Source organism: Psammomys obesus, unplaced genomic scaffold (genome assembly GCF_907164565.1).
Source record: "Psammomys obesus unplaced genomic scaffold, mPsaObe1.curated_primary_1811, whole genome shotgun sequence".
In the NCBI taxonomy this organism is placed as follows: Eukaryota; Metazoa; Chordata; class Mammalia; order Rodentia; family Muridae; genus Psammomys; species Psammomys obesus.
In genome coordinates this window covers 17,010,364-17,036,474 of record NW_026587216.1, presented here as the reverse complement: position 1 = coordinate 17,036,474, position 26,111 = coordinate 17,010,364, and the positions used below count along the sequence as shown (strand labels likewise).

General features: G+C 38.7%; 1 protein-coding gene across 3 annotated transcripts; it reads right to left on the bottom strand.

The window, feature by feature from the left end:
* Positions 1-1,462: 1,462 nt before the first annotated feature.
* Snx16 (sorting nexin 16) lies at positions 1,463-25,783 on the bottom strand. Of its 3 annotated transcripts, none has more exons than XM_055603597.1 (8): positions 25,699-25,783; positions 23,635-24,108; positions 20,934-21,020; positions 19,793-19,941; positions 10,778-10,847; positions 4,471-4,607; positions 3,875-3,994; positions 1,463-2,871 (listed from the first exon to the last, which is right to left on the bottom strand). In XM_055603597.1, the coding sequence occupies exons 2-8, from the start codon at positions 24,007-24,009 to the stop codon at positions 2,775-2,777; spliced, it is 1,035 nt and encodes a 344-aa protein (XP_055459572.1). In that variant the 5' UTR covers positions 24,010-24,108; positions 25,699-25,783; the 3' UTR covers positions 1,463-2,774. The 3 variants fall into 3 exon arrangements, with proteins under 3 accessions (XP_055459572.1, XP_055459573.1, XP_055459574.1); XM_055603598.1 differs by lacking the exon at positions 25,699-25,783 and adding an exon at positions 25,617-25,688; XM_055603599.1 differs by lacking the exon at positions 3,875-3,994.
* Positions 25,784-26,111: the final 328 nt, after the last annotated feature.

Sequence of the window (26,111 nt, the reverse complement as noted above, 5' to 3'; positions counted from 1 at the left end):
TTTGGCTTATTGCAAATCAGTAGAATGAGTCTTAAGTTGGAAGTTGTAAGATTATTCACAAGTACCTTTTGTTTCAACTACATTACAATTTTTAAGTGAATACTGGTTGATTTAAAGGGCATGGCACCTATTCACAAAGTCTTTATAGAATACCAAAGATTTCAAGTATAAACCTAAAAAAAAAATAGTAAGTTCATTCCATTCCTGTGAAGTGCAGCTATTAGATGGAATTTGACTTATGAAAGCTGCAGGGACAGGGAGAATAGAGAAAGCAAACAGGAGGAATGTGGTCAGCATCTGAACAACACAGCGATTCTTGTAAATGGAAAAGTCATTTATTAAATGGGGATAATACTCGGAAGTAAAAAATGTAAAAGTAAAATATGCAACCTCTAAATATAAATAATAGTAGTTCACCTAATAAACAAACTTTGTCAATGATTTAGAACTTTAAATATATCCTGAGAAGCTGGATTTTAAGTATCTAGTTCCCTTTAAAACAGGCATATAGTACTTCAACGTATTGCAGTTTGCAAAGATCACTGTTTTATTAGAGTCAAATGGTTTCTTATCCCCCGCCTCCCCCACTCCCCCCGGGCAGGGTTTCTCTATATAGTGTCATCTATCCTGGACTCACTTTGTAGACAAGGCTGACTTTGAGCTCACAGAGATCTATCTGCTTCTGCCTGGGATTCTGTACTGGGATTAAAAGCGTGTACCACCATGCTCGGCTGTTACTGAGTAACTTAAGCGATCTTTCTTTTCATGCTCTTTGCAAAGCCTACAATAATTTAACATGAATAACCAGACTAACTTATTAATTTTTCTATCTCCAAGTATAACTATGCAGATTTTTTTCATACCCTTTGAGGAAAATGCTCCGATTCTGTGTATTCTGACAAAGACTTAATTTTAGTATTCTGTTAAAAAGTATTCTCCTTGTAGGATCAAAGGTTAACATGAGTGACTTGTGTTAGTAGAATTTTAAACAACTCTATCTCAATATGTATCTTAAGATGGGCACGGGTTTTTTTTTTTTTTTTTTTTCTGAAACTGTTTCTCCAACCAAGGGCCATGTATGGATATAACCTATAATCTTTACTCGGATGAAGCTCGTGGTAGCTCAATAACCAATTGGTTTTCCATAGTAAGGGGAACAGGGACTATCTCTGACAGGAACTCAATGGCAGGCTCTTTGGCCTCCCCACCCCCCAAGGGAGGAGCAGTTCTGCTAGGCCACAGAGGAGGACTTTGCAGCCAGCCCTGAAGATACCTGATAAAACAGGGCCAGACGAAAGGGTAGGAGGTCCTCCCCAATCAGTGGACTTGGAAAGGGGCAGGGAGAAGCTGAGCTGGAGGGAGGGTGGGGTTGGGAGGGAATGAGGGAGCGGGATAGAGAGTTAATAAAATGTTAACTAATAATAAAAAAAGAAAACAAAACAAAGAAAAAAAAAGATACTGAAAAGGAGAAATGAAGATTTTATTCTATTCTTCCAGGAGGTTCTTTCAGATTTTAGAAAACTTATGTAGTCAATGCCAACTGGGATTCCAAGATGGAATTGTGATTACAATGTACATTAAGAATAATATGCAAACAGTAGAAATGGAAAGCATGTAAGTTGACACCATCAAGATGAAACAAGACATTTTCACAACTGCACACTGAGCTGAAATAAGCATATCTATTTCACAAGCCTGGCTTATAGATCCTGGGAGACTTCTGTAATAAGAGTAAAGGCATATCACCCTTCCAGTTAACTCTACTTACTAAAGAAACTCACCAATTGAACTTGGCACAAATGAGTTTAATTATAAAGTGCATCAGTTGGCTAAATACATTATAAACAAAATCATAATACAGCATAACATCTTCACATACACCGAAATACAAATGCAACACCAGGAGTCAAGCTACTTGGGAACTTTGCAGTATATGTGGTTATTTATTTTGTTTTTCTGTAACACACTTGCCTCAGAACTGTAATGTATTTTGAAAAGAATATGCCTTGATTAGCAAAAAGAGGTAGTGTTCTGAATGAGGCAAACCCCACTGAATTTATGGGTAGAAAATTGAAGATTATGCAGAAAATATCCAAGTATAACATATTAATAAAGCAGCACACTTACAGTAAGCATCTTGACATTAATTAACCATCATTTAAATCAAGGCTGTTTTATTTCTTTGCCTATCTAATTACAGCTCTTCAAAACACATTATCTTTGGTTCTAGAAAGTCATCTTCTTTTAAATAAGCAATTTTTATATAGAGATGATAGACATATCAACATTTCAAACTGGTTTCATATTTATCTTCCCTGTGTGTTCACTGATTTTAATACATATCATATCTGAGATAGAGACGTTACCCAGATTCTAACATGCAATTTTCACCTAATATAACTGGTGATTTAAGACAAGCAAGCACACACATTCACACACACACACACACAACCACAGTACTTTAGAGCAATATACAGGCAAGACACTGTAATAATTTATGTAATGTATTTAAGAATAAGGGCCCTGATAACAATTCTAACTAGTTTTTTTCTTCAGTGTAGTAAATACAATGCTGGATAAAAGACAGAAGCAGCAGTGAATATAGTTCCTATTCCAATCACTTAAAAAAAAAAAAAAAAAACAACAATAACTTTATGTAAACTTTTTTACACGTGCATTCCTGTTCTTCTTTGTTTCAGTCTTTTAGGGTGGTATCTGGCTCTCTGCTGAAAATCTGCTGAAATGATGAAATGGAGGGAACTGTCAGCAGTGTGTTAGTCATCTTCAGCATTATATGCCAATTGTGCGACTTCTATGTCTGCTATTGCATTTCTGGCTTCTCTAGAGTTGAAGTGTGGCTTGTTATCAGCTCTGTAAAGAAAGAGGATATGTCAGTGAAGGAGACAAGGGGACAGACAAATACATGCTCTCACTTTACTGTTATCTTCCCACAGAAAGGCGACTTATACATTTAATGGAAAATAATCATTTATTTAATCAGAAATGTATTTGTGTGTGCATGAACATGTATGTGCATGCTTGTAGTAATCAGAGGTTAGCTTTAGGTGTCACTCCTCATATGCTATCCATTTAAGAGTTACATGCATTTATTTAGATTGTATGTGTGTACTCATGACTTAAGAGAGTCAGTTCTCTCCTTTCACTGTGTGGCACCAAGGAACTGGATGGTGGTTATCAGGCCAGGATAACACCTTTATTCAGTGAGCCATCTGACTGGCCTCTACCTAATTTTCCAAGACAAACTCTTTTACTGTCCTGGAGTTTGCCAGTTAGACAAAGTTATCTGGTCAGGAAACTCTTTTCTTAGGGACTAACTAGGGTGGCTTTCTTCCTTTCTTTTTTTCTTTCTTTCTTTGATGAGCAGATTCATGATATAGTAACAAAAGTTCATAAAGAGTACTCTTTGGATTTAAATGATCAGATTGTAGCAAATGTTATTGTCCTGGATAATTTTATGTCAACTTGACACAAGCTAAAGTCATCAGAGAAGGAACTTCAACTAAGAAAATGCCTTCAGAAGGTTGGGCTGAAGGTAAGCCTATAAGGCATTTTGTTAATTAGTGATCATAAGGAAATGTCTGGTCCACTGTGGGTGGTGTATCCCTGGGCTGGTGGTCCTGGATTCTCTACAAAAGCAGGCAGAGCAAGCCAGAGGAAGTAAGCCATTAAGCTGCAACTCTCCTTGGCCTCTGCAACAGCTCCTGCCTCTAGGCTCCTGCCCTATTTGAATTCCTGTCTTGATTTCCTTCCAACAATGAACATATAAACCAATTAACCCCTTTCCTCCCCAACTTGCTTTTGTTCATGGTGTTTCACCACAGTCATAGCAACCCTAACTTAGTCAATTATATACCTAGATTCTTCATCCAAGACATCCCGATTGACCTGAAGTACAGAGGACTCCACCCTTAGGATCTGTCCACCTTCTGCTCGTGACACATACAGTGACGCTTCAGGTTCTAAAGACAATGTTCTAAAAGTGTTACAACAGAAAGTTATTTCTTCTGAATGATACAGGTGTGCCTTCACTGTCATCAAAACATGCAGCTTTCTTAGCCTCCAGCAGCTTAGCCTATACAGTCATGCGGCAATTAACTGCTAAAATGAGGGATCTGACAGTGAAATCAGCGGCGGTAGTAATTTAGACTTTTTTCTACATGCATTCAGCATATACCAATAGGAGGCAAACTCCAGCTCTTGTAGTTAGAAGTTAGTATATCATGAAAACACTTAACTTTTTAATCAGCTAGAGCTTTATCCTTATCCTTAAATGTTCAGCCTCCTACATTCAAACAGTTTATAAGGAAGTAGGCCAAGAGCCCAGGACTTTCGGAGTCAGAAGTTTCCTGAGCCACATTAAAATTTAAAGGACAAGGAGCCTAGAGTGTTAGGAGCCTACAGTGTTAGAGCCGGCACAGCCAGACTACAACTAGAAGTGCCATGACCCACCTGAGTCTGCTCTCTAATGTATCTATGTGAAGTTGCTTTTCCCCAAGCAGCTTCTTCAGGGATTCCACCTCTTTTTGCTTTTCAAGTAGTTCTCTCTGTAAGTGGTAGTTAGTCTCTTCCAGAGTCTCACAGAAAGCCTTTACAAAGAACATGAAGGCAAAGGAAAAATTATGTACTAAAGCAAGTCTTTTCTCAAAAGTATTACTAAAGAGTCAGGAACACAGATATCAAAGTCATATATGTAAAAATCCAAACAATTTGTTCTTCACTCTTGTCTTTTTAGATTACTACTATATTGAAACTCAGTTCCCAGGCACCAGGGGAACCAGTAAGTTCTCATCATTAAGAACACTACAGTAGCAAACACTGAAAGTGGAGAGACAATTACAGAGAAAGTAATAGAATATCATGTAAGAAAATGAAGAATAGCATTACATGGCTTTATTTTTAAATTAATTATTATTTATTATAACTTATTCACTATGTACCCTGGCTGTAGAGACCCCTTACCTCCTCCTAGTCCTACCCCCCCATCTTCTCCCCCTATGTCCTTTCCCTAGTCCCTTGATAGGGGAGGACCTCCTTCCCTTTTCCCTGCCTATCAGATCTCATCAGGGCTGGCCACAGCATCTCCCTTTGTGGCCTGGCAAGGCTGCATCCCCCAGGGAGAGGTGATCAAAGAGCCGGCCACCAAATTCGTGTCAGAGACAGCACCTGCTCCCCTTACTAGGGAATGCACTTGAAAACTGAGCAGCCTAAGGGCTTCATCTGAGCAGGGGGTCTAGGTCTTTTCCATGCATGCTCCTCGTTGGTGCAGACTCCCTGGGCCCAGGTTTTTTGGCTCTGTCTGTCTCTGTCTGTCTGTCTGTGAAGCTCATGTCCCTTCTTGGGTCTTTTTATCTCCCCTTTCTTCCATAAGGTTCCCTAAACTCTGCTCAAAGTTTGGCTATGAGTCTCAACATCTCCTTCGATACCCTGATGAGTACATGGCTTTATTTTTAAAATGATGAAAACGTCAATTTCTAAAAAAAAACCCACAAAATTGTTTCCCATGCCCCCCAGAATAGATAATCTGACTAAACTACAGCCATTTACTAAAAACAATAGAGCTGGTTATTTAAACTCTGATAATCTAAAGAAAGACTAAGGTAACAAAAGCCATTAACAGTATTCAAGTAGTTGGGTGAACAGCAGAAGAGGAACTATTCCTGAGTTTAGGTCACTGGAAAAATCCTGATACTAGATTTACCAAGAGATGGAAAGAAAAACAATACATTCAGGAATTTGATCCAAAATATTACCATCTAAATTCAGCAAATAAAAGAATTTTTATTTCATAAATAATTCTTTATCATATGAAAATCTTATGAATAATTTGTGCTGTTTAAAGAAAAGACCCCTCATAAAGTTATCCTTACAAATATAAATAAAACCATCAAAAGCACACAGAAACATACATCCTACAACATAGCAAACTAAGAATAGGGAATAACTTCCTTAGCCACAAAAAGAGACAATAACAAGTGAACAAACAAACCACAACTACCAATGGCTCACAGAAAACATCTAACGATGACACTTGATGGTTTCAATTAATCTCCATGAATATTAGCAAGCACATTAATACAGGAAAATGTCATGCATGATATTAGGGACCAGAAGGGAAAACTGTGGAGGTAAGGCCTGTAAGAAAACAGCAACACAGACAATTCAAAAGGACCTACAAAGATATAGTAGGGATGTGAAATAAACAAACAAAATCCAAAAAGTCAATCGAAAAAAATTTAGATTATAAAACAGAATTATTAACAGAATGATTAAGAATAAATACTGTCTTGAAAGTGTAAGGAGAGAAAGAAACCAAGCCTTTACTGAAGAATATTCCCAGCAATATGCAAAAAGATTTTCAAGGAATTTACAAGTTGATTATAAAATTCCCAGGAAAGAATAAATAACCAATTTTGAAGAAAAAAAAAACCAAAACAAAAAATCAACATGGAGAACCTTGCTCTGTGGACTCTATGCTTCTAAAGCTACTGTAATGAACTGTGTGGAACTGGCCTGAGGGGACACTAACTCAAACAGAACTGACTGGCTACAAACAGGCAAGGGGAATGATTTCTGTTACAGAGAAATTTTAGCTCATGAAGGAAGGTGAACACTTCAATAAGCAGTATTGGGATGAGTGATCACCCACTAAGAAAGGCCAAGCCTTGTACTGGAATAAAAAACAAGTTTTATTATAAAAAAAAAATTATAGTTAACATTTGTGTTCTGGAGTATTGAATTAAAAAAAATCACAGAAAATATGAAGAAGTATTATAATGGGACAATTATAGAAGCACCTCATGTAGCTATTAATACAGAATTTCCAGCTGTTATCGAAGACACACAGTCTAGAATTAAAGGGGTAATAATATTATAGATGAGCGCCAATAGGCAGCATTGGGAAAACACACTGCTGAAAAGACGCGTCAACTGACAGAGCAAACATAGGGAATATCTCTCTAAATGTAGTGAAGCTAAATTCTACTCTACAAGTAAGCATTCTATAAACCTTTGGGTTTCTTCCAGGATTAAAAACCATCCCCACAAGGGAGTGTTATCTTAAAAAAGGTGTACCCTAGGGACTACGATTTCAGAATAACCATCAGAAAAAATATGCTGATAGAAAAATTTAGCCCTTAGTGAAACCTCAAAATAGTTTGCATTCTTAGAAAAGAAGCAATCCCAAACTGCTCTGAATGGCTTGGACTGTTAAGTGATGATGAATGAGATGTACATAATCTTCTGTGACTAGCAGCAGCTTCTATAAAACATGTCTCAACTCAGATACATTTGTCACAAGCCTTTCTGGTTTTCTCAAACTTGGGAACAATAAAAATTAAGTTCCTAAACTACAGACTACCTCAAGCTTGGAATTTAAGTGGGAGATAAAAAGTCTAAGGATTTAGGTTTTAATTATTTGTAGTCCTAATGTTTCCTTTAAAAAATATGAATCCATGATACATTTCTTTGATTGTTGAGACTGGGTCTTCATCTAAGTCAAATCCAGCACTGGTCCACCTACTAGTGCTATGTGCCACTGTACTCGATTATTATTGCTCACTTCAATCACAACCTATTTACTGTTAGTGTGCCCCAACCTCCTTTTTTCCAGTGATTTATTTCCACAGAGGTACAGTTCTGAATTTCTTAAAGGATCAGTCCAAGATAACACCCCAGCCTTAGTTTCCTCCTTGGAACAGGATTTGGAAGGTTAGAAATGTCTTCTTTTAATAGGGTGCAGGTTGAAAAAGTAGGCCTCTTATCTTTTGATTAATTTCAACTTGTACTGAAAAGATGTTGATTGTTGTCATTTTACACATTTCTTAAATAAGAGGCAGCTGGAGGAAACTGCAACCTATGTTGTAAACCACTGTAGTAATTTCTGTGTTTAAGTAAAAGAGCCAGTGGAGAATTTCTAAATAAATATTCATTTTCAAATACAATTATGAGAAACTATATCTATTTTACAGAAAAATTGTAGGAGTTACATTCCACATTGCTCTGTTGAATGTATAGGCTTAATATAGCTTCAATGATTTATTTAAACTGGTCATTCCAAACAATATAGCAATGAACTGGTCAGCTCCCCTTGCCAAAAAAATAATCCAGTCCCTAGTGCAAGATAATATGGAGTTCCATAAACCCTAACACAAGCCAACTCCCACTCTTTCCCAACTAGCCAAGTGCATATTTTGAATTAAAAACATTTAAAAGATCTTTTTTTTTTGTAAAAGGAAAAAATATAAAACTTAAAAGTGTTTAAGAACTGTATTGTAGGAGAATAAACACTATTTGAAAGGAATGGAAACCATGAGCTCTATGAGATAAGGAAGTAGTCATGCCAGCTGTTGTATAGCACGCACTATCCAGCTAAAACAGAACTTCCCAAACACACCAGGTCAAAATAACAAAATGAACCAAATCCAGTGACTACATGTGCTGCAGAGACAAGCCTCACAGGACACGAGGAGGACAGTAACACCAGCCAAAGAGCAGAAACCAGACCGAAGGTTGCTAAATGCATTCAAGTGTCTATAGTCAACAAAATGATAGGAAGTATGAAAACAACAACAACAACAACAACAAAACAAAAAAACCAAGCACAAGCTGGGAAAAATAACAGTTAATAGAACTTGGAAATTGTTCTTTATGGTTGTAGTGTTGTTGAAGTGCTAACATGCAGAAAATAAAAGAATTACACAGCGCAAACAAACTAACAAAAACCCTAAACAGTTAACAGAAGCTAACTCTAAATGACCTTCAATAACGGTATACAGAATAATGATTTTTGAAGCAGCTTGTATGTTGGATACACTAAAGCCAGAAGTATTAAAGTATATTTATTTTTCAGTAAATAGAGAATATTGACAAATAGAAGCAAATGAAAATTCTGGAATTAAAAAAAAAACAAGGATTAAAATAAAAATTAGTAAGAGATACTGAGTGGCAGACCTGAGAGGACAGAACTGTGAATCCCTGAACTTGGAGACAAACCAATGGAAACAATCCAGTCTTGCAAACAATGAAAAAAAAATCAAGTAAAAGTAACTAAAGAAAAATCAACAATATTTCAGAGTCATACAACAAAATGAAAATTGCAAGGAGACACAGGGAGAAGAGAGTAGGGGACTGAAACTACTTGAGGAGGTAATGGCAGGACACCTCCACACCTGAGGCAAAGCGTCAGCCTCCAGGCTCAGAAAGCTTGAGTGTGATGAACATAGGGGCTGTGTATTGATGCACCACAATCAGATTATCAAAGGTCAACAACACAGATGTTCCAAACAGAGTAAAAGTATCCATCATATATGTGGAAATGACAATACAATTAAAGGCTGACTAATAGATTTTCCTCTAGCTTGATAGAGAAGGCAAGAAATGACCCATCCAAGGTATAGAAGAAAAACAATCTTGGAGCAAAAAGGAAGTTATATAATGTCACATGTTTGTGATGGTGTGGAGAAACACAAACTCCTAAACTATTAGTGGTAAACAGTCCATTAGTTTAGAAAAGTTTATCAATTTCTTTGAAAAGTTAAACATCAGGATTCATTACAAGAACTTAATTCCTTTCCCAGGAAACAACTCAAGAGAAAGGAAAGCATGCATGTACCAGTGTTTAAAAGTCATTGTCCATAATGACTTATGATGGAATAAAACTGAAAACAATGTATCATTCAGTTGGTGACTGAGGAAATGCAAATTGGTGCATGCATTAAAAAATGGTGATAGAAGCTATAAAATAGGATGTCCTGCAAACATGCTATGTGAAAGGTAGAAAAGATTAAAATATGTAAACACATCGTATGCACAAAAGATTATGTACACGGTATGTGAATTATATGCATAAACATGTCCCACATTATTGCATGAACAAACAGAAAAAGCAAATCTATAGAAAAGGAAAGCAGATTACAGGTTGTCTTGGGATGGTTTTGAGGAAAAATTTTTGAGGGAATGTGAATATTCTAACCTAGATTACAATGATGGTTCCACAGCTGTATCAATACTAAAAACTATTAAGCTGTAAATTTACAATGGAATAACAAAATAACAAATGAATACAGCTTCTGAAGATTTTACTACAATAAAAGTGTTTTTAAAACAGCTACAGCATTTACTCTAACACAAAGAAGTGCTACAGTTTAACTGCACAAAACTACAAGCCTACCAATTAAATCTGTTTCATTTAAATGCCATTAAACATTTGGGGGTAAACTTGCATAAAATTCCAGCTAATCTATTATTACCAAATCTGTTTTGTGAATCTAGCCTATTGCTTCAAGAAACGGGCCACTTTAATGCGTCAATTATCGTAATTTGAGTACCATCAAACATGAGCTGAATTGCTAACAAGACAATTCTGTCTCCCGCTGAAGATCAGCTCAATTTGAATGTAACAGTGGGTTCCCTCACCTGCATGCCTTAGAAAAGGAATGATCATCATAAAATCATATTGCCAAATGAAACAAATCTAATTCCTGTAGCATTTTATTAATTTTAAGCATTAAAAAAGTAGAAAGAATTTTAGATTTTCATTCATTACATGCCATGTATGAATTTTTATCATTTCACTAAACTAGATCCATGTATTTCAATGAAAGAAACTTTTGATTCAAACATTAAAAGCTGTCTTAATACAACCACTATAGTTTGAACTAATAATATATTGCTGTTTGCTAATCCATCCAAGAAACACTGTAGTACTTGTACTGTATTATTTATTCCTCTTTCATATGACATATAATACAGCACTTACCCTGCTTTCTTCTAGGCTATCAAATGGACCCGGTGGATCATCCAGACAAAGAAATTCTCTCACTGCAAGGCTTTTCAAAGGCAAAAAATTAGGTGGCATACAACTAGGTTTACAAAAGACAGCAGAAAGCAAAAGGTACATTGACGCTATACAATGTGTGAGGTAAACAGTTTTGCAGATAATATAAAAATGTATTCACATAAGCAGCCACATGCAAACATCAAACTACAGAAGATATAAAGGTATTATGCTATTCATAGGATCTTACAAATATAAATAAAAATTGCAAGTTTACAGTAGATATATAGAAACCATATCACAATCAACACAATTCAGAATAACAGTAGAGAACAGCAACAGTGGCCATTCTCACTCTGACTTTCAAAGAAGCCTTAGTATCAACAGCTGAATAGTTGTCACCTTGCTATGAAGGAAAGTGATTCTTAATTTGTACTCTTCTTGGGGAAAAGCTACTAAGGTCTGAAAAATCTTTACTCTTAAATACCTTAACAACTGCCCTTGCTATGTTTATTATTTCATGTACATATTTCCCTGAAGATATTAAAAGGAACAATTTTGACCATCCCTTAATTATCAAATGTTTTATATAATGAAATACTCCCATGGATATACTTGTGTCATCGGCAGTGAGTTAAAATGGTAGCCCATCAAACTTCCTCACTATGGGTTAAGATGGCAGCCCATCAAACTTCCTCTTAAACATGCTCTCTTCTTCTAAATAGCAGTTTTTAGCCTGAGACATAACTTGACATATACATGCAGTTTAAAGTTCTCTTATTTGTAAAAGACAAGAATATGATTAATTGACACACTACATAAAGGAGACACCACCCCATGTTGAAAAGATAATGGGGCTTTGGGGTCATATTGGGCCAGAGAGGTTTATAATGACAAGGCTGTGTGATCATGAAGACATAAGTTGGCTATTCAGTGAGATCTCTTCAAGAGCAAAATAGGAACATAAAAGACAGAGCAAAGAAGCAAATGGTAAGCAAACTGTAGACTGTTAAATATTTCCAATACTATGTGGAAAGAACACATGTTCAGGGAGGCTGAGAAAAAGCAAATGTCCATCCATGATCATGAATGAATTGCAAAGTGATGTAGCTGAACCACCTACTATGCTGTTCAGGCAACAACAGGTGATACTTCATTTCTGTCTTTTTACAGAAACCACCCTGTGGGTGAAATCAGTTATTTTCTTTACTAAGCAGTAATTTGTCTCCCCAAGGCACCTCTGAGTGTCTGTTCAGCTCTTTGGACCATTCAGGGTAACACCAAATCTTTTATATGATAACACCAAGCATTAAGGATGTTACTCCATTTCCTCTAATGCTTAATATCCTAGAAGTAACACCAATACACTCACACTTTCACAATGAATCATACCACTCTCACACTCACAGCTGCTCTGGAAGGCAAGATACTCGTTTCTCTATCTCAGAAATGATATCAAAGTCTAGACAGAAAAATGACCTTCTCAGTGACATAATGCATGTGGTAGAGATGGACCTAACATCTGTCTTGTATAAATCTATGCCCCTTTCTAGCTGAAAATTATTTTGTCTTATGTTTTGTTTCTGTTAATTTTTTTTTTCCCCCAGAGCTGAGGAGAGAACCCAGGGCCTTGCGCTTACTAGGCAGGTACTCTATCACTGAGCTAAATCCCCAACCCTGGTTAAATACTTCTTTTTAGGCCACTTCTCTGAACATTTTCAGTTGCATGTACCACTCTCAAGTTCTGGCATTTAGAATACTGCAACTGGTTTAAGAGCACAGAGTAGAACAGGACCATCAGTCTTCCAGTGTAGGAATTATAACCATACCTATCTATCTGTCTGTCTGTCTGTCTATCCATCTTTCCTACATTTAGATACAAGTGAGTCATAGGAAAGCAACTGTTCTTAGGTTTGACAGGACAAAGTTGGGATGAAATACAGAAGCAGTTAAAAACAACAGCAGTGAAATAAATAAAAAAAAAAGCAGTTAAAACCAATTAATAATAAATAAATTGAACCAAAAATTCAGAAGAAACACAAATGGCTAATAATCACTTAAAAATGTTCACCTTCCTTAGCCATTAGGGAAATGCAAATTAAAACTTTTTTCAGATTCCATCTCACCCCAGTTAGAATGGCTTCATCAAGAAAATAAGCAGTCCTGGGGAAGATGTGAGGAAAGAGGTATTCTTATTCACTGCTGATAAGAATGTGAACTGGTACAGCCACTATGAAAAGCAGCATGGAAACTTCTCCACTAAATGACATAGGTTTAATGGATTCTGTACTGTAACTTGAATCTTTTAATTCTCTTAAAAAGGTGCTCTTAAGAGTTCAATTGTACTTTTAAACTATGTTCCTAATAAAATATCTTATCATTAAACCTTTACCTTATATTTACTGTTACTTGTCCTTTTTTGTCTTTTATAGATTATTTATTTCTTTAGACTTTCCCAGTGTTTGAAAGACTAATAGTTTAGCAGCTAAATGGTCTTTCTACTTCACTTGCTGTGGCAGGATGATTCTAAGTCTGAAGCCAGTCTGGCCTATATAGCAGAACCTTGCCTCTTAAGACAAAATCTAAGTATACTAAAAATAGTAATACCAAATCTGGCACAAAAGCCACGGTATAAAAGTATTAGAGGGACTTCAGAGAAAAAGACACTACCCATAACACTGAAGAAGACTGAGGAGGCCCGGCTGGTGCGGGACAGTCACAGTGTATGAGAATTGTGGGTGGAAGGGAAGTTCTGAAGTAGTGGGAGCTGTGGTGCAACAGTCTGATCACCTTCCACCCACTAGAGCCTCTACAAACCAGTTTGGTCCTTTTTGAGCCAGAATATTTCAACATACCATCTACAGATGGAGTAGAGCTAGGTTCTCAGAACTGGCATAAAGCAATTAATTGCCTAGTGTTAATTTTCTTCCTGAGACTCCAGCGAACTAGATCCTTGTATCTAAAGCTGTGTCTCATGCTAATCGGCCTCTATTCACACTGGCTATTATCCTGGGGTCAGCTTTCCCACCTCAACCTGACTCTTCATCTTCATGGTTCAGGTGATTTAGTACTATCCACAAGAGTTTCTCATTAGGTCCCTTCCCACCCCTTCTCTGCTAAGTCTGGTGTTACTGTCTGAAAGCTTCTTTTCACAGGATTTCTTAAGGTTTAACTGGGAGATGAAAGAGCTTAAAAAGAGAAAAACATGGACATGCTTGTGAGAACAGAGAATAGTAAATATTGCTGTGGTGCATCAATGGTGCTATGATGCCAGCGTAAGAACCTAAGACACAGCTGTGTCTTAACTGAGACTGTGCAAATAAATGTGCTTTACTTTGACAAACCAAATTTTGTGCTGTTCCCAGCATATAACCTGCAGGCTTTACTTCTGTAGTTTGATTAGAAAATTCTCTTTCATCTGGCAAATCCTTCTTCACTGTCTCAAAGATGGTCCAAATATCATTAATTCTTTAGAGACTAGTTCAAATGTCAGCCAGTCATGACATTTCCTTCACTAAAAGATATATTTCTTTCCATTATCACTTTTCCGGTCATATCTTCTCACTTAGATTTATACAGGACCAGCACCCAATTCATCTTTGTATAGCCATATTTTCATACAATAAGCTCTAAGTAAATATTTGTTGAACAGGTAAAATTTCTAATAAAATCCTGTTATCATGGAAACAGTCTGTTTTTGCTTTTGCTTTGTGTTTTATCAACAGTGCTGAAAACAATATTCTCAATACTTTAAACTAAGAGTTCTTAATTTTCTTTCATCTTCCCTCCACTTTCTCCTGTTGCAGTTGAAGCAATTCTAACTACTAAGAGCTACTACCTGTTTAATGACAATAGCTGTCATTAAATAGCACGGGTGATCAATAGCACAGGTGATCAGAAAGTTAAGTGTGTACAGTCTATCAGAAAGGAGAGAATAACTTAATACATGAACAATTAGTTGGCTATATAAAGATACACTAAACTTGATCTTTGTTTACTTTTGATTTTCTTGATATTTAGATGTGTATGATGGGTATTTGCCCATGTGTACATCGGTGTAACACACACACACACACACACACACACACACACACACACACACACACTGCTCTTAGAGAAGAAAAGAGGGTGTTAGATCCTTTTGGAACTGGAATTACACATATTTGTCAGCTGCTGTAGGGGTGCTGAAATTTGAAATTAGGTCCCCTGGAAGAGCAGTCAGTGCTATTAACTACCGAGCAAACACTTTGATACTCCCAAATAAAAAATGAACAAACAACAAACAAACAAACAGGGTCTCTCATTTAGGCCAGGATGGTCTGAAAAATTGAGACCCTCCTGCCTCACCTACTGAGTGCTGGGAGTATATGGTACACAACTATCCATTTCTTTGTAGTGATCTATCGTAAAGAAGAACAGAAATTTTATCTGTTCTTTCTCCCTTGGGAGGAATTTCCTCTCTTCCCTTCTCAGCATAAAAAAATAAAAGACTTTCTCACCTATGTTTTTAAGTACAATAAAGTCTTGTCTTTGAACAGTGAATTCCTTTCCTCCCTCTACTATGTGACTTGAGCCTGAAGAGACCATTGAAATCCGTGCACCGAGTGCAACAGGAGCAGCACTACTGACTGCAGAATCGCTACAAGTAATTCAGCCTCTGACAGGCTGAGAAGGCAGCATTTATGTCTGTAGAATAAACAGTCCTCAAAGGTGGATAGACAATGCAAAAATAAAGCAGGGGAATACCACCAGCTTTTGAATTTGTAAATAGCTCTTTGGCAGCCTCGGAATTATTATACATTTTCTCATTCTTCCTTCCTGATCCATACATTTTCCTACCCCCAATCTCAACCTTACTTCCAGTACTTCCCTCCTTCCCGTGCCTCTACTTTACTAATCTGCATCACACATAGCAGCAGTTTACAAACCTCCCTTTTTCATTCAAACAAAAGCCAAATTTCCCAACAGAACACGAGGCCAAGAAGTTATGGGACAAACTCTTATGACAGATGAATAATCCTTCTCTTCACTATCTCATGCTAACAATTTAAGGAACCTCTTTCACTGTAAGATAAATGCTACATATCATTCAGAAAAAAATAATGTATACTTCATGACAAAGAAAAATATCCTATTTTCTAATATAAATTAAGTGGATTACCCAAATGTCTGATGATGTAAGACAAGATAAAAGATATAGGCCAAGACATGCTGAGGTAAACTAGATACTTCTTAAGTTTTAATACTGTTTTAAATTTTTATATTAATTAGTTTATTTACTTTGTATCCCAGCTGTAGCCCCATCCCTCATTTCCTCCCAAGCCCACCCTTCCTCCCTCATCTCCTCCCTGCCCCTCTATAAGTCCACTGATAGGGGAGGTCCTCCTCCCCTTCCATCTGACCCTAGCTTATCAGGTATCTTCAGGACTGGCTGCAATGTCCTCCTCTGTGGCCTAGCAAGGCTGCTCCTTCCACGGGGAGTAGGGGTGGGGGGTGGGTAAGGAGGTCAAAGAGTCAGCCACTGAATTCATGTCAGAGACAGTCCCTGTTCCCCTTACTAGGGAAGCCACTTGGATACTGAGCTGCCCTGGGCTATGTCCGAGCAGAGGTTCTAGGTTATATCCATGCATGGTCTTTAGTTGGAGTATTAGTCTCAGAAAAGACCCCTGTGTCCAGATATATTTGGTCCTTGTGGAGCTCCTGTCCTTTCCAGGTCTTACTAATTATCCCTTCTTTCATATGATTCCCTACACTCTGCCCAGAATTTGAATATGAGTCTCAGCATCTGCTTTGATACACTGCTGGGCAGTCTTTTAGAGGCCCTCTATGGTATGCTCCTGTCCTGTTTCTTGTTTTTTCCTACTTCCAGCGTCCATCCCATTTGTCTTTCTAAGTGAGGATTCATCATCTTACCCCGGGTCCTCCTTCTTGTTAGTTTCTTTAGGTGTACAGATTTTAGTATGCTTATCCTATCTTATAGGTCTAGTATCCTCTTATAAGTGAGTGTGTATCTTTCTGCCTCTGGGATACCTCACTCAGGAATGAAAACTTTCATCTACTTAATTTGGTAAGAAATGTTCATTTTCCTAAAATACACATTTTTGAATTGAGCAAAGCTCAGTGAGCTCTTTGAGAGATCATTTAAAAAACATTTTTAGATTTATTTTGTGTGTATAAGTGTTCTGTCTGCATGTATGTAAATATACTATGGGCATGCCTCCTGCCCAGAGATGTCAGAAGAAGGACTTGTGTCACCTGGAACTGGAATAATAGATGGTTCCAAACCACCATGTGAGAGCTGAGAACTGAAACCAGATCTTCTGCAAGAGGAGCAAGTGCTCTTAACCACTGAGCCAACTCTCTAGTTTCAGGAATCTTGAAGACCTTAACAAAGTAAACTTTTTTTATTGACAGGCTATCTCTACATAGCCCTGGCTGTCCTGGAACTCACTATATAAACCAGCCTGGCCTCGAACTCCTACAGAGATCTGCCTGCCTTTTCCTCAAGTGCTTGGATTAAAGGTCTGTGCTGCTATGCCTAGTTTAAGTCTACTCTTTTTTATTTGCAGTTCTGAGTTCAAAGCCAGAGCCCTGTGCATGTAAGGAATATGTTCTTTACTGATCTACATTTTTCTTTTTCTTTTTAGTGATAAGTAGTTTGATTGATTTTATTTCATCTACTTTGTTTTTGACATGGACTTTCTAGGTAGTCTAGGCTTAATTCAAATGTACAATCTTCCAGGCTTACCTTCCAAATGCTGATATTCCAGGCTTCTGTTCTACACCTGGCTGCAATGCCTAACTTTTAGTGACTGAAATCTGTAATTGGTAATTTAAAAAAATATGCATCTAAATATACATTTTGCTTCTTAAAAATAAGATTATAAAAAAAGTTACTTAAAGTGGTCCATAGAGTATAATTTAGCACATTTTTAGTACAAAGACATCAGGCTTACTGATTATGGGTCAAGACAAAAGAGAAAGTATGAATAGATTTCTTATCTTACAATGTTTCTTTATGGTATAGTATAAGATAAACTTTAAAGGCCTTTTCTAGTACTAATTTTCACTACTGCTTTTTTTTATCCTGGCATTAATGATAATCTTTCTTTTTTTGTGTTTTGAGAAATACACACACACATATATTCATTTGTACAAACTTCCCTTTTCTAATAGAATACTATTAGAATTCTAATAGAATTCTAATTTTCTAATAGAATACTAACAGTTCTGTCATCTCTCCATCTCTCCATCTCTCCATCCATCCATCCATCCATCCATCCATCCATCCATCCATCCAAGAGATATTGAGAACTGACTCAGTCAGTATTATGCAAAGCATGGGACTGCACAGTAAATAAAATAATCACATAACTAGATCTTACAATCTGGTGAAAGAAACAAGCCCAAATAATCACAAAAATAATGTGCAACCCAAAATGTGATGAAAGTCAAGTAGCAACTAGCCTTTTGTAACTGGTGCCATGAGAACTAAACTGTATTGGTTATGACTTAAGTGCTATTTTCTCAATTCTTAAGACTTGTACAAAGCCAATGCCATCCTACCCAGAAGACAGATGTTCATTATGCACCACAGGTGTCTTAAAGCATTAGGAGACAACTTTCAAGACAGTGAAGGGCTCCCACAAAAATTATGAAAAAGAGGAGACCCTGGTTTTGGTGGTGGAAAGGCAAGGGGCTAGTCAAAAAGGCCAGTTACATAATGATGTGAAGCCTGTGTTGAAACTTTTGGGATGTACAGGAGACACAGTGGGGCAGTAATGTGAAATGCTGCCTTTGCAGGATATAGCATATTTAAAGACTGGGAAGCAGGATAACATTAGAGGAAGAGGAGATGATATGGCACATGCACACAGAATGGGTGAATGGAGAAGAACAAACTCATGGCTGGAAAGATAGGCAAGGAGGCTGGGGCCAGAATGATTTCATTAAACTGCACTGCAATAAGATCAGAGGCTCTAGTGAGCTATGGAAAGAAGTGTGAACGAGGAGAGGAAGATAAGCAGGAAATACTACAAGAATTAAGGTTGAGACATGCTTGCTCCAGGATGGACATGGCAGTGATAGAGAAAAAGTCAACAAGTCTGAGTGAGTGCTAAAACTTAAGAGAAGAGATTAAAGTAGTGAGGGATGGGTGAAAGACAACATATGGTCTGGAATAGATAATGATACTAGAAATTGGGCAAAAACTGTCTGAAGACTATTCTTCAAGCTGAGGCACTGTACACTGAAGAGCAAGATGCTCATGAAGAGTGTGCAGGTCTCAGGGAAGGTTGAAGGCAATATACATAAAGATGGAGTGAAAAAAATCGGAGAAAGAGATGGGGGTTTGCAGTTACTTTCCATCATTATTTGAAAAGCAACACAGCTGCAGACACATACCATATGCTATTGCTCATTGTTTTTTTTCAAAAACAGCTCTAATTTTTCTAATAACATAAATCCTTCAAACATGGTAATTCATGAAAGGATTTTCTTATATTCAGAAGCAAAACAAGAACAACAAAAAAATCAAAACAAAACCAAAAACCAAAAACCCTTCAATTCTTTTCATACTATTCAATGTTTCCAGAAATTTTACGTTACTACATGAATTAGTCTATCTTCCTAATTTTTATATTACTTTGGAGAGACATAAAAAATATTAGCTTCAAAGTTATTTTTACATTAACCAAAAATGAGCATTATGTGAGCCATTTTGTCTACATGACTGCTAATGTTGGGTACTAAAATTAAGTTACAGCTGGGTAGTTTGAGGATTTTGCACACTGAGATTTTTCTCTTCACATTTAAAGCTTTAATACAAATGAAATGCTAAATAAAATCCTCAACTAAAACAAAACAAGACAATTCCATGTATTTGAGAGAAGTAATTATAGCCCCACCCTCCATTATGAAGCTGACCTAATTTTATTCTTCAGGTTAAACTGGTTTTTGAAATGATTTTATAATCTCTTACTTCAATTTGTTACATACCAGTTAGCAATGTCCTTGTGAGCTACTAAGTTTTGAAGAAATGCTTGTAATCCTAATTGTCTATCTTCTAAAAAGTCCACGTTGTAATTATCTTTAAACCAGCGCTTTGGAGGAAGTGCTAATCGAAAGCCTGGAAACATCTCTTTTAACTGAAAGAGAGAGACAGAGAGAGAGAGAATGTTTAACTCAATTACACGAACTGAACACTACTTTATACCGTGAACTATGTTAAATTATTCACCAAACAAGCTTATAATTAACCAGCTAAGCCTTTTCTGCTTTGCATCTTGATGTCTCCTACAGCTGTGTCTGCAGGCATTCCAGTTGCTCCACACTAGTGCCTGCTCCTGCTCTTTCCCACCTTCTCCTGCTAGGCATCGCGGTGGGTAAGGAGTCAGATTCACTGCAGCTGTAATCTGCATTTCTCATTTCATAAACAGTTAAGTACTGCCTAGCTGGCTTTGTGAATCTTCTCTGGTGCATTATCTATTTGACTTCTGACTAGCCCATTTAAAAAAGTCAGGCTGCAGCTTTAAAGATGGAGAACCCACATAAATGCATGGATCCGCACCCTAAGAATGATCGCTGGCTGACAGCCATCAATCAAACAAATGCCTTGTCCGACAACGTCAAGAAACTAAACTCTGATCAAAACCTGAATGAACTTGGAAGCTGATGCTTCCCCAGAGACAGCGGATAAGAGTGCAGCCTGGCCAAAGCTTACTGAGAGCTTGCCTGGTCCTAAAGAACACAGCACCCCTATTCTAAACCACTATTAAGAGTTTTAACAGTGTAGGCAGCAACAGAACTAATATTAACATTATGTACTTTTTTCGCTTTCCTTTAATTATACTGATATTAAGCAGATTTTCCTCAAACTTTTGAGGCTATATAATCTTATAAGTACTATTAAGCATTTCATATTTATTAGAACAATTTATTTATACATATGCAGTGAACTGTATATTTCTATTAGACATTTCACTAATGATCACTATGATTATAGTGAAATGAACGATATGATTTTATCATGAACCCACGAAGACTGGATACCTTACAAGGAAGGTTACACAATGAAGAAAGATGCAGGGACAGATGCATACCTCACAACTGAAAGGCAGCTTGAGAGTTGACCACTTACTTTGTCATTAAGCCTAGAGAAGTCAGTGTATCTTCTGAAAACTACCCAGCTTTCTTCAGGGGTTTTCTTTACTAGTATTTTATAAACCTAGAAAGAGAGAAAGGGAGAAAGACAGGAAAAGCGATATTGAAAGAGGGGAGAGGGAGAAAAAGGGGTAGAGAAAGAAAGAGATCAAACATTTGTAGAAAACTTTACTTGGTATATCCAACAATTTTTATGCAAGAAATATGAAATCATTTAGAGACTCAAATATATGGAGGTGAAGAAACCACAATAACTTTTTAAAGTATGACCAAGACAAAATCCCACAGCACGTGTGCGGGTCAGAGTGCCAATTAGGAACTGCTCTCTCCTTCTACTGTGTGGGGCCTGGAAAAGAACCAAGGTTATAAAGCTTGGCTGCAAGCACTTTTACTCACCATGCCATCTCACCAGCTTGGTTCTGCATCTTAGCAGCATCACCTTGGAGGTGAGGTGGGCCCAAGCATTCATACCCTAGCATACTCTTAAGAGTATACATTCTTTCATAAGATGTGTAAATGTAAGGAAGCAGCCATCAGGTTATAATCGGTAGAATGTTCTGAATGATAGCTCCATGCAGATTCTCAGCCCATCCCAGCAGGATGATCACTGCATCCTGTATTACACTGTTTCTGCAAAAATCATGCCAACAGTTTTTCTTGAAGAACCTCTCCTCCAGGAAGAAGCTTACAGCATAAAGTGGCAGAATAAACATAAAAACTACTGCAGGAAAATCCAAAAACAAGTCTTTGATCTAGTGTGACTTTAGCAGGGTGAACGATAAACACATATAGCCCAACATGCATGAACACGCAATACTAAAGCATGTATACCAAGCCAGGTGCGCTGGCCCAAACCTACAATCCCAACACTTGGGAGCCAGAGGCTGGCAGAACTGTAGGAGTCCAAGGCTAGCCAGGTCTACCCAGTGACTTTTGGGGATAGCAAGGGCTACATAGAGAAACCCTGTCTCAAAATACGAGAAAAGAAACAAACCAAACCATACCAAACCCCAAAATACTAAAGCTAGTCAGATTTGAACAACAAAAAAAGGTTAGTTAAAATATAGAAAACAAATAAATATACATCTCTTCTAAGAGCATCAAATAGTCAGACATATATCTGACAGCAAGACCTCTGCATAGACAACTACAAAACATTACCAGAGGAATTAAAGGTTTAGGGCAATGGGTTCACCAGATGTTTGAAGACAGTACCGGGGAAGATGATGGTTCCCTTTGGCTGGTTTATAAATCTAAAAAAACCCAGTGCACAGGGCAGAGAACAACACAGGCCATCCTGAGAAACAACACAGTTTGAGCGCTGTGTAACAAGATCTATTAAATGCTTTACTTATTAGGATTGTGGAACTGGTAACAGACAAGAATGGAGCATAGGAGACTCATCTTTATGCCTTATGTCACAGGCAATACTGGAAGTAAAAAGCGCTTTTAAATGAAAGTCTGATTAAGTGAGAAAAATAGAATTGGCTGGGCCTTTCATCATAGCGTGGACAATGGAGTTACTCCTGGACAGTTTGCAGATGTGAAAGGTCTAACAAGAAACTCCTAGACAAAGGCACGGCAACACCTTTACAGCACCAGAGGAGGCAAAGGTTTTAAAGAAGTGCTGGCCAGGGCCAGGTGTAGTGGACATGACCTAATCCTAGCATTGGGGACACAGAGGCAGCAGCATGGCGAGTCTGAGAACAGCCTAGTCCACTCAGCGAGAGAACATCTTAAAAATGAAGGAACAAGAGAAGAGGCTGTTAGTAATAAAATAGGAATCTGGGGCCTGTTAAAGCTATGCTGATCACATGTACCAAGAGGGACAACAGAGGATAGAAGCAGTCACAGCACACACACACACCTGAAAAAGGACGTGTGTCTAGAAGACAGAAAACTGAAAAACAGAGGTGTATAAGAGAAGGTATAAGCGACTATCCAAATAGCCAAAAAGGGTTTGAATGTTTTAATCTAACTAGTCATTAAGACAATTCACCTTCTTTATAAACTAGAACACATAAAATAAGAAGGAAGGAAAAGGCAACACTAGGAAGGTGTGGAATGAGTGGGCACCCCACACTGCGTGGAATGCCCCTACAGAGCATGGCTCACCAGTGTCTTCCAAGGCGGGGTGAATGAACTAGCCACTTTACTGCTACATAGATTTCAAATGGAAATGCATACATATGTTTCCCAAGTGATCAGTACTAAATGATCACAGCAGTGGTGTCTAAAAGAACCTTAAAACACAAGTATTACCAGGAATCAAAATGAGCTCCCTAAATCTATGCAAGATTAAGGATGACTCTCACAAGCGTAATGCTGTAACAAAACTGGATCCCAAAGACTATGTGCTCAATAATCACATGTCAAGTGCAAACAAAGGGAAGATTAATAGAGATGCCCAGAAAAATACTGGGTGAGTGGGGTAGGTACTGACTGTCAGGGAGCATGGAGAAGTTCTATACGTGCTAATGTTTTCTCTTCTTCTAGGTGCTAGTTACAGAGGTATGTCTGGTGGTCTAAAATAGCACAGAAGAACTCACTGGGTAAAAGGGTCAGAATTTGGTGGTCAAGAATCTGAGGTATAGGCTTGCCTTGATCAGCGCACACTTAAGCACACCAGTAAACCAATCTTTTACCTGTTCCTGGTGCGCAGCAGAGCCAATACTTACAGTAAATTTGGCTCGCTCCTCCATAACTTCATAACCCAGAATTGTAGGTGTAGAAGGTCTGTCTTCCCAATTCAGCACATCAGGGTGCTGTTCTTCAGCGTCTCTCGGTCTAGCAGAGTATTCGATGGAAGAATCTGGACCTGTAAACTTACTCCTAATGAGAGGACTGGCACAGGCTGAGGGCGCACCGTCTATGTGGTCCTGCACGCTCGTCTGCTTGAAGTTGCCCATACTTGAGTCTTCTAGCTGGCCTTTGGAAGAGTTTGAGCTTGTGGAGACACTACCAAAAGAAGAACTCCTCTGATTTCTGCTGTTTGTGAAACTGGAAGCAGAATTTCCGATTGGCATAGGAACTGGGACGTAAGGGGTTGCCATCTTCTTTGGCCTTGGCAACAAACCTGTACACCTTTGAGTCCGAACTCTTAAAGAACAACTAATGTGCACTTCATTATTTTCTTCTTAGGAATTCACTATCTAAAAATGAGAAGGACATATTGAAGTATTAGTCTTCAACCTAGACCATAAATGCAAAAGAAAACAAAGTGTTCTTTTTAATTTGTTCAGTTTTTTTTTTTTTTTTTTTTAATGAAGACATACTCCTAACACCATCCTTTAATCTGATCATCTCTGCGGCCTCCTTTGCACGGTAAAGAAAACAAATTTACTTTATATCTTTTTCTTGACCCCCATAACACACTTCATTTTTGTCTACTTTCCTTTATTTTTGCAATATTCATTTTAAATGGACTTAATCCCAACACACATACAAACACATCCCCACTGTGCCCCCACTCCTGCCCTGCAAAAAAAAAAAAAAAAAAAAAGGAAATAAAAAGATTTTTGTCACAGAGCCTTAAATTATTATTAAGAAGTGCTCTTTTATTTTGGTACCCAGGTATTTAACCTCTCTCCTTAAAAAAAAAGTTAATTTTTAGATAGGGTCTCGCTAACTTCTCTAGGTGCTGCTTGTGAACTTGCTAAGTAGCCCAAGTAGGCTTGAACTTTTGATCTGCCTCCAGCCTCCAGAGGTGCTGGGATACACACCTGTACCACAGAGCCAGCAACAACTGTTCTGAGAGTAAAATAAATACATAAAATAAAACTTAGAATCAGATAGCGTTCAAAAGTAAACTTGATCGAGTTAATGAAAAATAAAAGGGTGATCAGGTTTACAGTCAACCAAATGAAATGATTAAAAGTTTGCTTTAGTTTCTAGATTAATCTAGGGTGCAAAACATGGTTGTATTTTATGTCAGATTAACTTTGTAGTACAAAGAAGTAATGACTTCCCGTTACGTCCTTAAATAATAAACTCAGAAAATTTAAGTCCCAACCAGGGGAAATGACGGGCCTGTTTATACACAGCAACAGGGGAATCTACCAGCCCAACTCTTACTCAACTCCACTGGCAGCAAGCAATCTCCCCTGGACTTGGGAAGACGCTGGAACAGGGCTTCTCACCTCACGCGGCCGGTGCAACCTTCCTCACCGAGAAGTAGTCAAGAAACCTGAGCTGCTTACTCACCTCTCGGGTGTTTTCTCGACGCCGCCCCCCACCCCCGCCTCCACCCCCGAGGACTAACTGAGCCTGATTCTCAGGGTTCTCCGCGCCCCGGGCTGGCCTCTGACAGGTGCCCCCTGAGGCCCCGGGCTGTCAAGGACGGCCTCCGTGTGGCCCCGGGGGCTTCCAGCCGCGGGGCCGCCGGAGGGCGTGTCGCGTTCTTGGGGGGCCGCCTGACGCGTGTCCCCCAGGAGGATGCTCTCGGGCTACCGGCGAGGTGGGTGACAGCCAGGTGGCGGGACGCAGGCCCAGGGGAGCGGGCAGGGCGGCGCGGTGGGCGCGGGCCGCGACCCCTCGGCTCCTGCACCCCTGCGGGCGGCCGCGTGTCCGGGCAGCCGGGGGGTGCGGCGGGGTCGGGCTCCCGCAGCCACCCCGCATCCGCCCTCCCGCCGCCGAGGCGGCAGGTGCCCCCGCGTCCTACCTCGGCGCGCCCCGCGCCTTCAGGTGAAGGACCGCGGCTGCTCTTCCACTGGGGCGGGTCGTCTCCTTCCCGGGACACCTACCGTGACCCTCCGCACCGGAGCAGCCGCTCAGCGCTTCAGCTCTGCCACCCAGCCGGGTTCCCGCGAACCGGAGGGAAGGGTTGGCCTGGGGTGCCGCTCCCGGAAGTGACGTCACGCCACGGTACCGCCTCCCTCGGAGGCTCACGCTAGAGTTGTCGATCGCTGTCTCAGCAGTAGCCCGAACGAATCTAATTTCCTCACAGGGGATCGACAGTTTTTCCACAGGCTTTATTACTAAAAGTGACTTTCTCAGAAATAGGACTGCGATATCTAGTTTGCCAAGTAGGTGACTAAAAGACTTCAACTCCCAGGAGGCACTGTGGGTAGATAGGTTTAGGCTCGAGCTTTGCATCATGGGACTTGTAGTTATCACTGGGTTGGGGCGCTAGATTATTAGTCATTTTCCATAATTA

Bases quoted from the DNA above. Each gene is read 5' to 3' on its own strand.
- Snx16 (XM_055603597.1), bottom strand. From the start codon at position 24,009: ATGGCAACCCCTTACGTCCCAGTTCCTATGCCAATCGGAAATTCTGCT. The intron at 19,942-20,933 runs GTAAGTGGTCAA...TCTCTCTTTCAG, and splicing joins TCTCTAGGCTTAATGACAAA to TTAAAAGAGATGTTTCCAGG. The intron at 2,872-3,874 runs GTATATAATTGA...CTTTCTTTACAG, and splicing joins GTCTTGGATGAAGAATCTAG to AGCTGATAACAAGCCACACT.